At 41.1% G+C, this 12154-nt stretch overlaps 1 protein-coding gene across 3 annotated transcripts in view; it reads right to left on the bottom strand.

Moving 5' to 3' along the window:
• The window catches only part of nexmifb (neurite extension and migration factor b), a 51933-nt gene that overhangs the window by 9042 nt on the left and 30737 nt on the right, over positions 1-12154 (bottom strand). For all 3 annotated transcript variants that reach the window (XR_004333891.1, XM_032528309.1, XM_032528310.1), the window contains exon 2: positions 2809-2939. Coding sequence is in view for 2 of the 3 variants with exons in the window: in XM_032528309.1 (XP_032384200.1) it covers positions 2809-2890 (82 nt within the window). In the remaining variant the exon portion in view is untranslated. The remainder of the gene's footprint in view (positions 1-2808; positions 2940-12154) is intronic.

The following is a 12154-nucleotide window of genomic DNA, read 5'->3' as shown; positions in this document are numbered from 1 at the left end:
ATTAATTTTCCAGCTCTCATAGATAGCTGCGTTTCTTTATAGTTGTCTTGTCTTTTTCATTAGCACTACAAAGGAGCAAAGCCACATAAACAGGGAAATTACAGAAAAAAGGGGAAAAATTAACTTTCTTTATCCCCCTGTTTCCGCATGAAACCTAAGCTGCAACTAATATTGTCAAAAGATTGTAAAAATTGCTGTTAAACATTAAACTCATGTTGAAAATGTGTGTCTCAGGGTTTATAATGGATCAACAACCTACCCTATCCTAATGTGTGCATGCATGTGATATTCTGGTGTGTACGCGAGAGAGAGAGAGAGTGTGTGTGTGTGTGTGTGTGTGTGTGTGTCTGTGGGAAAGGGAGAGTGATAGAGTGTGAGTATTGGCTTGGGGGTATAGTGTTATCGAGAGGCCATCTGTCTCCAGCTGGACCATTAGGTCTTCAGCTGTTCAGAATGTGCCACAGATCAGTCAGTCAGACAGGTACACAAACACGCACGAACGAACGCACGAACGCACAAGGGGTCTTACAGCAACAACTGTATGACAAATCAAGTTTGACTTTAGAGGTCAAAGGGGGATCTGAAGCCTCATTTTCACTGATAGGGCACAGCATAATGTTACTACTGCCTCTGAGCGGCAAACGTAAACAAGATAAACATTCAAAATAATCACTGCTACCAGAATTCAATATCTAGCTTACAGAAAAAGCAGCTCATATTCTAATAAAAAAAAACAAGCTTTATACATTCCGAGATCATCCTAACACAATAGTTTTGTGATTGTGTTATCAGCAGAAGTGCTCCTTGAATATAGACTGAGGCTGGATGTGACACAGCTCACACAAGCTGGCATGGACATTCACCACTGAGCATATGGAAGGACCCCGGCTGCTGGCAGGAGGTGGTGATCTTCTGATCCCAGCCCTGCCAAGCCCAGCCGTGCTAGACAGCCCGACCACCGCCAAACTAGTCCAGACCAGACTGGTCCAGTTAGCACTCGGAGCTCTCAAGAGCCCATCTTTCTAGCCATGTTATTCAGAGATTCAACCACCTGAGGTAAGCCCAGGCTGCTCTGTGCCAGGCGGCTCGGCGTGGAGACGAGCCCATGGCAACGGACATGTTCATGGACATGAGGAGAGAGAAAAGTTGGCGTCTGTGGCCTCATCTATTAGTGTGTCAGATGCCACACATGCACACACAGCCACACATGTTTTGTTTTTGCTTTTCACTTAAAATCCACCTTCATTCATTATATAAATGGGACAAAAACAGAAAATATAGAAAACTTTGATGACCATCTGTCCTTGATATTAATATGAATCAAAGTAAGACATCCATACCATGTCGCCCTAGGAATAAAATAGCTCAAATATCACAATATGAAGTACAATGTAAATGAAAGCTGACATGCTTTTTAATCCTTTTAATGGCTTTTTTTTACTCCAATTTCCCCTTTCCATTCCCATCCTCCTCCCTTTTTATCTCCTTCCCTCCCCACTTATCCCTGCTATATGGAAGCTTGTACATCCGTAAAATGTCGAGCTAGTCGTTCTACAGCTCAGCCACCCGGGGCACTCACTCATCCAGCTGGTAGCCCAGCCACAGAAGCTGCTTGCTATTGCTCAATCTTCACTATATGACATTTTGTGAATGGTGGGGGGAAATCAATCCAGCCAGTACAGGAAGTTCATAATAGGTGGTGAGTAACTGCAGCATGATTCATGGCCATCCTCCTCGGAGAGCTGCCCTATTCCTGCTCAATGGAACCGCTTTCACCCTTTCTTATACCGCTCTTTTTCCTACTCTCATTCTCCATCCTCTCTCTCTCTTCTTCTTTTCCTCAAAGGCTGGTTGATTTAAAAAAAAAAAAAAGTATATTAAATCTTAGACCTCTATACATATGGTTTTCTACCACACTAGTGCTGTGGATAATCTGATAAACCTTTTCTAAGGATCAGTGGTGCTTGGCAGAGGTAAACTTTAGGGGGCAGTAGGTAGTGGCTAAATGAGTCTTGGGAAATGCACATATCATCACTGGGGGTGGTAGTTCAGTGAAAGGAAAGGACTACACTGCAGACATACCTGGATTAACTTGAATTAAGTTTCATAAAGCGCTTACACCATGTAAATAATATTATGATCCATGGTTTAGGTTATTGAGAATTCCGAGAGGCAGAGGGTACTTCCTAAAATAAAAACGACATAAATCAGAACAAACACACATACACACATACACACACTCGTTTGCCTATGCTAATGACTGTGAATGAGTGTGAAAGAATTAATGGTTGCACCCACTTTCACATTTTCACCTTTTTATGAGAAAAGGTAGATGTTATAGTTCTGAGTTGTGGAAGCATTGGGAAAGAGGATTAACAATAGCTTAAAAAGCTACATTTAATGTTTTTCTTCCACTTTTCATTTAAAAAAGACAGGATGTGTTTCACCTCCCAACTGCTTTGTCAAAGAGCTTAAAAATAAGGGTGAAAAGCCAATTCAAGAAAGCTCAATGGTAAATGTGGTAACATTGATTGTCTTTTCAAAGTTAAGCTGTTTTGCAAGGGAAACTGCTGTCATTAAGCTTTCATTTATTCTAACAAATGCCTGATTATTCTTGGAAAAATTTGAAAATCCACCCTTAGATCAACAACCCAGTATCACAAATGTTAAAAGCACATTTTTAAAGAATCAATAGGCAAAATTAACATTTTTTTGCACATTTCTAATTTCATTAAAAAATGAAGTTGGATAAAATTATACCATAGTATAATATATAAGTATAAGTCGAAGCAAAAAGTGAATTTTCACCTGTGTTCTCCACTACATTTGCATTCTCTGGTTCTGAAGTCTTCACGATCAATGTGAGACTGCTGTCTGCTAACACATCCATCAATACGGCTCAACGCTTCACCTCCTACGCATCATTTTGACTGTCCCACCTGTTGAAAGAGAGAGCCGGAGAAAAACAGAGAAGACAGAGAGAAATAGAAACCGAAGTGAGTATGAAAGGCATCATTAAAGGGTGACTGCCATGTGTCTATTACAGAATGACATTAACAGCAGTACATTAGATTTAATTACAACAAAGACATACCAACACAAAGTTGCAGTATTTGAAGAAAATACTTCAAACGTGACAGAGACATCAAAGAGGCCCTTGGGGCACCAAACAATCACTCATTTATTCTCTGTATCTCAGATATTTGTCTAAGATGAATTTAAACTTTACCAACCAAGAAAGTACACGGAGAGTCACAGCTGAGATTACTATGGCAACTGTATGCCACACTATCCTATTTTAAGCTTCATTTAACATTTATAGCAGAGTTGTTAACCTATGCAAACCTTACATAGGCGGCTCTGAACATATTTGTTTATTATAATTAGTTGACTCCCTCCCTTCTGTGTGCCTCCGCATCATGAAAACCAACCCGGCTCAGAGAGGCCAGATTAAAGAAATGTGACTGGGGCAGTGACAGCAAACTGTGAACACTGACAATACTTTTCACTGTAGCAAGCGATGGTGAAAGTGGGGGTGCGGATGATTGATTGCATGTGTAGCAGGATGCAGTGCACTGGGTACACTGTAATACAAAACAATACGTTAAGGTAAAGAGAGAAGAGTGTTTGAAGCCTCCTGAAATTGGGTGGGGGGGCACAGAGAAGAAGAAGCATATGAACCTTGTGTGAGCCATGAAAGTATAATGATGATACAAGTGACTCTGGGCCAGTAAGTGATGAACATTTGATGTTGTGGCCTCCTGCCTGTTTATATTGTTTTCTTTTTTCAGCTCCTGCAGTCCTTCTCTGAAGGAGTGGTGCTGCAGGATGACAAATGAGCCATGGGAGGGGATCTAATAACATGATCTCCTTGTGGTGTGAAAACGGTGGCTAGGAGATTAAGACAGACGGCAGACAATAAGACAAAGGTAGTGTGCGTCTGACTACAAACAACTCTTTCATCCTATTGCTTCTAAATGTCATTAGCTGTTCACTGACCTGAGTGGGGAGAGCTACCTGAAGGGAACCCCTGCTACAGCTTACAGTTGCATTCACACCGGCTCAGTGGGTAATTACCTCATGAGCCATCACATCTGCTCATGTGTGCAGCAGGTACAAGGACCCCGTAGGTAGACCCAGCCAGAACCCGCTCTTCTCTTCATGGAGACGTGCTATTATTCCTAAAGCCGAGGCATAAGTGCACATGGCATTTACAGAGCAAAGAGATGTTTTTGAGGTTGTCTTGTATCAACTCGGCACACTGAGAAATTGAAATTCTACATCTGGCAATAGATACATCCACTTTTGACCAAGCATGAATTGGAATTGGATATCTCCTTGTAAACCAGCTGACCCAGATGAGCTAAACCCGGATTTATCAATGCAGCAATACTCGGATTAAAAAAAGTGAAGTAACAGCAGCGCCTGCATAAAAATAGACTGTAGCCACCAATCAGTGTGTATACAGTCTATGGTCTCCAGAGTGACAGTGACACACCACACAGCTGGGATGCTGGTGAGTCTACAGAGGTCCTGCCAGAGTTGAGCGCCTAGAGCTGCATGTGGATGTGTAGCAGGGTCTCTGCATGTCTGTATGTGTGTGTATGTGTTTATGCCCCGTTGCATGTGTGGTAGACAAAGCCCCAAGGCTGAGGATCCACAGCAACAGCATCCACTGGCAGAGGCTGCAAACATAAAATCACATGAGGAGTGAGAGAGGGAGAGAGAAAATGAAATCCAGGCATTTCACAACACTTCCAACAACACCCCTCCTGCCAGCCAGCTCCAATGCCTCAAATGTGTTTATTTTCCACATTATTCATGATTTTCCTGTATGCTCCCCCTCTCCCTCCCTTAACCATCTCCACCACTCTGTCAAGACCTGACGAGAGGCCATTTCAATAATGAAGATGGACTAACTGCAATAGAGAGTGCACATAAATTGGAGCTACAGCCAACAAGCATGTCCAATTTGCCAAGCGGTTAAGCCTGATGTCTGGGTGCAGCTTTAAGAGAGCACCGCGGCTGCCGTCAACAGGTTTGTGCCGACCTGACTCATCCATCCACATCATTAATACTTCACAGAGGGCACCATCATTTAACTCTGCAGCGGGATACCGCTCTTTAAACGCCACACATTAGGGCACATAATCACTGTGCACTCATTTCTGGAGCATTCAGCAGGTGTAGGAAAATGGCTAGCACATCTGACCTCACCATTGTTCTCGCGTGTGCGCTGGGGTTCTATGCACAATGAGAAACAGAAATAGAGACAAAGAGCAGAGAGTGGGGATAGCCAAACAGAATGATTAGGATTTGATTCATCCTTTTAAGCCCTCCTCCACTTCCTCCACACACCATGTGTTAATGTGCAAGCTGGATAACAAGATAAGAACATGTTTACTCGCTCTATATGGAACGTATCTGCACCACAATCTAATTCCTGCAAGCCTCTTCCCGGATCCCCGTTTCACAGCATTTCTCCATGATTCGATTGCATTTCTCTCCAGTGAAGCGGCAACTGGAGGAATGGCCGGACTGGGATTGTGTATAATTGCCGAAAATACGAATCAAGGTCCCACAGCAGTAGTATATGTCAGTACAAAGGGCCCATTGTGTCAACAGAGGGAAAGAGTCAGGGGCCGAGGAATAGATCCCCAACAGAGGAGCTCTGAAAGAGGGCATAGCGCCACAGGGAGCTATGATCCAAACAGACAGCGCTGAAATGGCGGCTCCTCTTTTCAGCACAGGTATACAGTGTCAGAGCAGGTTCCTCAGCTGACTGCGGACAGGCAGAGTAACCAGCCTCACACGCAACTCATTGTAATACTCATGAGCTTGTAAGCTTGCAGCAATACCTAGAATAGTACAGAGAAACACAAATCCAATACAGATACAGGTACACAGAAACGCATAGAATAAATCACAGAATTAGACGGTATGTTCCTGTCTTTGAACTTGAAGGCCAGAGGTTCTAAATTTAGGTAGAAAACATTCAGTCAGAGCTACCCTACGAACGAAAGGATGTTCTGAGCGCCTTTTAATAGAAGCTGAGACTCTTTCATGTCCTGTCCTACTAGTGTGAAGAAGGCAGACATTCTCCAACACCCCGAGACAAGCTACAGATCTAAGATCTAAGGGCAAGGCTCTGATTGAGGGAGAACATGCGACCTCCAAACAGATAGGCCTGTGCTGTCTTGATTTCAGGCAGCAGTGCTATCCACTAAGCCATCATGCCACCTCATTTGTTTCTCTATCCCTGTCATTGTCTAATTGGCAGGTGGACTGTAGAGCTGTCATTGTCATTGCTATTGTCTGTGTTGGGTAGAGGATTTCTCTCAATATGTTCCTTCTGTGTTGCAGAAGTAGCAGCAGCTCTCTGGTTCCCTCCCTCTGTCTCTTTCTGTTCCGCCCTCACAAACACGAGCATTGTTCAGACGAAGGTCAACAGGCCTTCTCACAACCGATATGTCAGAGCTCTCCTCTTCTGAGGACACTGACACACTGGGCCAACCTCAAAGAAGCAGCCCTGTCAACAGTCGACAGATCAAACACTTTGCATTACCACACGTCTGTTGAACGTTTCAGTTGAACATACCCGCACAGGCCACCGCCAGCTGTTCTTAAGTTATGTGCCTGCACGAGTGGAAATAACAAGTATCAGTGTTTGTTATTAGAATTGGTTGACATGGCTGGAATCAATAGCACAATATTAGTAATAGTTTTTTCAGCATCAATATATTATAGGCTATATCACAATGTGGCACACATCAGAATTACATGACTGTCACCTTCTTTAACTGTTCGTTTTAACCACTTAGAGGCAGTGCAGTTTAAGTGCTAGCAAAACATGCTAATTTACATATCCAGCAGAGAATTCATTTGGCTTCCTGTTTTGTCCAATATTCACCCTTATATCTCTATTTTCCAACTTTGTTTGTTTGGTTTTAAGCAGGTAGTGTGTTGTACAGTGCATTTTTCAGAACCAAAACAGTGAAACCAAAACCAGGTGTTAAAGGCTCTATAAAGCTTAAGAGTAATGATTTCCTGTTGGTTCATCACTGCAAGTGACTCCTTTTACAAGCAGTCACTTAATTAATTGTTAATATAAATATTTATGATAGCTGCTTTAAATAACAATTAGTTTTCTTATTTTATAATTCCAATTTTGTTATGACTCATGTGGGCGGCAGTAGCTCAGTGGCTGAAGAGATGCCAGTTCACCTCCTGGGCAATGCTGGGGTGCCCTTGAGCAAAGCATGAAACCCCCAATTGCTCAAAGCTGGAAACAAATCATAATTTTAAATTTTTATTGTTTTATACTCCAAGTCTGTTCAGTGATTTATTTAGAATCACATTATTTGTATCTCTAGTTGTAATACAAAAAAAAGAAAAGAAAGATCAACGTCTTTTTTTTTTTTTTAAATGTGTGTGGCCACACATGCTCAACAACAGATTTAGCTCCTGACCCAACTGGTGGCTACGTGTGTCAGGGCCTATGATATCTACAGTATGTGGTATCTGAATCATGTCTATGTTTTTATTTCAATCACCTCTCCACACTGGTTGACTCCTAAATTAAGATTGCTTGTCAGGTAAATTTATGCTGGAGCTAGACAGATCTTGATAATTTTGTCTCTGACACATGAACAGAGAGAGAGAGAGAGAGAGAGAGAGAGAGAGAGAGAGATAGAGAGAGAGAGAGAGAGAGAGAGAGATCTCTATATCTTAATTCAATAGTGCCTTCTACATGGGATTCTGCCACTGTGCTTTTTCTCCGTCAGCTGTTTGGTGCTGTTTTTGATCAAACATCACCAAAAATTCCTGCCATGGCCATGGTGACGGCAAAGATATGGTATCCGCTTGAGATAATCATCGTCAATCACAGGCTGCTGAAGAGCTCAGGAAGCATCTGATGTAGAGATTCGCTGTGATTCAGGATTATAGAGCTGGATCTTTATCAGCACAGCACAACCTGCAGAGCCAGATCTGGACAACTGTAACAACACTGTTACCTCTAACGCCTCCGTCTGCTGAAGGTGCAGGCCTCTGATTGTTTGTCAGAATCAGGCTTTTTCCGAGGAGACTGTACAGTCTCTTAGAATTTTCTTCTCAATGAGATTGTGGTTCAGCTCAGATACATTCTATGACAGACACTTCTGGCAGGATTGAATCCTAGCTCAGTATGTGGCTTCATAGATGAATGGATTTTTACTCTTTCATCTGCATTCATTTATCTTTTAGCTTACATTTGCTGTTTTCCCCACCATTTTAAGGGAGTCAAGTTTTTTGGTTCCTGTCATTAACTGATTAATAACTGTGAATCATGCACAATGCTGTTCCTAACATGTGCTGTTGTTTCGGTTATAACAACAGAATAACATTTCCTTTTCCCATAATTTCTCGAGTCGAGACATCTTTAGAAATTCCATATTGAAATCATGTGATAATCAAACCATATCCATGACAACTGAGCCACTCCACATACTGAGACATGGAAACTAAACTAAAATAGTTCAACCTTGTGTTGAGATTTTTGTTATTGTCAAGCTGCTACTTACAAGGTCAACAATGAGCATTCAGACTTGAGTCCCGAGTTCATTGTTGCTGTGGTTGTTATGTTGGGATTGCCTCCACATGAGCATCTCAATTTATCATATTTTCAACAACTTAATTGGCTTTAGGTTGAAAAAGGAGTCATACAAATAAAGTTGGTACCCCATAGTGAGGTCCCCAAAGATTTGTCCAACTACTTAAAGCCTCAGAGACAATCACTATGCAACAAGAGGCAGCTCAACAGATTTGATCCTTTTTAGATTCAAGACTTTTTATACATGGCTGCAATTGAATGGGAAAACAGGTAACTAGGTGGCACCTGCCCTCCCTGAAATATGACTGCCCCCCCCACCCAAAGAAAATGTGTATTATTTTCTGATATACATTTTTTTCAGAATGAATACAAGTGAAATTAATATTTGAATGTTAAGTGTTTTATTTAGCAGAATTACTTTGTGTTGTTCTATCCTATACAACATTTCCTATATTTCTAAGCAAATATCTTTTGCTGTATTCTGATAAAATGCCCCCATTCCCCCTCCCCCATGACTGATTGTTGGTCCCCCGTGTGCCACCCCACTTAACAAATCCTAAAATTGCCAATGCCAAGCTGGACTTGATAGGTGCATGTGATAACATGATATCTATCTATCTATCTATCTATCTGTCTATCTATCTATCTATCTATCTGTCTCTCTTTCTTTTGTGGAACATGAGCTCCAAGTACCAGCATTCACTGTTAATAAGGCTCCGTTAGACTGTGAGCAAACTGAAATCCAGCTGTGATTTCTTTGAGGTTCTCGCCAGAACATAGACTGGAATGGCTTTCTATGTTTGATAGTGTATATGTCCGTTTGGTAAGGGTTCTAAGGTAATGTTTTATGCACGATTTTGATCATGTTTTCCTGGATCTCGGTAAATTGGTAGGTAGTTCTAGGTCAGACAAGGCAGCACATGATTATGGATGTAAAATTAAATATGTATATATATTTTTCAAAACTCAAGCAACCGCTTATTAGCTTGTATGTAGCTACCTGCATAAAGCATCCATATGCAAATAGCTTTTAGAAATAGTTTAAGGACATTGTGCTAAGCTTTGCCACAACACAATGCTAAATTACCAATAATAAAGTACTAATTATTTACAACATGGTCAAACTTAGTCAAGGGTTTGACACAAAAACATGTAAAATATGATTCCCTGCAATACTGATCCCTGGAGAAAATATTGCCTTTTATGGCTGCTTTTATTGAACTTAAAAACAGTCAAACAAATCAGTGAAAACACTTTGAACTGTGAAAGGTCCCTTAATACCATTCCTGTTTGAACTTTTTTTTCCATTCAGAACAGAAGACAAGTTTTGTGTTTAAGACAAGTTTACTTGCAAAACATTGTGTGCAAAATAATTATTTTCTTATTTACATTGTTAGCCAAAAAATCGTAATCCCAATTAAAATTTGATATATTGCACAGCCCTATTGCCTTTGCAATACATATAATGTTTACATTCATTTTATTTTGAGGCAGTCAGTGGACGAACATCCTTGACAAAATACAGTCACATTTACACCTTATTGCGGAACTGAATTGATGTTGCTATTTAATACTTTGTCTTGACAACTAATGCATTAGATTATATTTTCCAAGTGCATTTTAGACATGTCTGTCTTATTGTGTCAGCAATGTAATTTAGTGGAGGAAAGCCATTACAGGTTTATCCTCCAATTCAGGTCTGTGTATGTCGGCTATTTATTATTCCACAGATAAAACTTGATAACAGATGTGCTTTAAACAAGACAAAATGCATTTAAAATGATTGAAGTTATTATTTTAAGGCTTTCCCGATGATTAGGATGTTCTAGGCCTGGTGATATTTCTCAAGTATTTTATATCATAAAAATATAACAGAAGGAGATGGTGGATCCATGTAATGATTCTCAAGGTTTAACTTTACATACATGCAGACACAATATTTAATAAATAATAATCTGTGTACAGAGCATGCTGTACATGATGTATAACCTTTAAATTGTTATATATCTGCTTCTCTGTTTATGTTTAGCACAACCTGATCTCTCCAACAGTGAGGGGAGGACAGACAGAGATAAGGAGAGGAGACAAATAAGCAGAGGGAAGGTCAAGAGTGAGGAGAGAAACAAGCAATTCCAATGTTTCACTGCATGCCACCAGAGACTGCTGCTGCATGTGTTTACAATGCTGTTTCATTCATACTTATACAGATGATCAATCAAAACAAAGCTCCTGCTAAAAACAAAAAATACAAAAATTATAGAGTCTAAATGGGGATGGGGCCCTACTGGTGAATGGCAGAGAGAAGAGTGGCAATAAGGTGGGTAGTAGGCGAGGTGTTAAAAGTTGATTGGGTTATTAAAGGTCACATAGTCAGGCCTCATCAGTTGTCCCAATGGAGCACGAGAAGCAGCTCAGGGTCTCAGCACTGCTGCTAATGAGACAGAAGAAATGGCATTCTCACTAACATATGGCTATATCATGCTCCCATGTACATGATGGTACATGAGCGTGCACGTGAGTACCCATTTAAAGTGATGACGATAACAAAAAGATATCTCGACAAGCTTGAGGTTGGTGTAACAAGCCCCGCACAAGAACGCACAGTGAGACTGGGTGAGGCATGTAAAGCAACATTATTTGATCAAAGAAATTGGGAATGCATACGTTTTTAACATGTGTTTGTACTATACAGCAAACACAACACACAAACACACACACACACACACACACACACGTTTGCACATGATAAACTTTCACACTGCAGATTCATTTGCTCATTTGAGCAAATCTGTATGGTCCTCCCACTGCTCTTCAGGGGTCAGTCTTATGAAACAATTGCATATTTAATGAGGCTCCGCATACATGCTCACAGACACGTTCAAACACACACACACACACCCACACACACACACACACACACACACACATTCCCATAAACACTCATTACGTACACAGTGCTCCCACTCAGTACAGTTAAAAACATGCTGATGTATGAGTAACTGCTGATAAATACAGAAGATGCATCCACCCCCCAGGAACACAGAGCCAAAAACAATCATGGAACTTCTGACTGATACACACAAAGCCACAAACACTTGCTGTGCATCCATCGACTAATCTTTACTGCAACAGTGAAAAAAGGTCATCCGTCAGAGATCCAATTATCATATTTCCAACAGGTGCATTTATTAGAGCCATGCTTCGTTTGCTTTGCTGAATCTAAATTTGGCTGGGGGGGTTGGAGGCCATTATACCGCAGTGATCAGTGCTAATACAGCAACATAATGTCCTGCAGGTTTACATGCCTGCAAAGGCACTCTGTCAATGCTTGTTGCTGCCGCAACAATGCATGTCAGACGCATTATGGGTTAAAGTGATCAATATTTTTTATTACCACCACTTTGTCCTACCTCTCGCACATAAGCTCCAGAATAATTGACAGTTATGCAATTTTAAGGGCCACTGCCTTTCTTTTCTTCACAAGTGAGCATGTGTGTCTGTGTGTGTGCTCCTTACTATAAATGACCATGTGGCAGCATGTGGCTAGAGAAATATGTGTCTGAC

The sequence above is a fragment of the Etheostoma spectabile genome, chromosome 10 (assembly GCF_008692095.1).
Source record: "Etheostoma spectabile isolate EspeVRDwgs_2016 chromosome 10, UIUC_Espe_1.0, whole genome shotgun sequence".
Lineage (NCBI taxonomy): Eukaryota > Metazoa > Chordata > Actinopteri > Perciformes > Percidae > Etheostoma > Etheostoma spectabile.
Note: the sequence above shows the minus strand (reverse complement) of the source record. Positions and strands in the feature narration are given on the sequence as shown.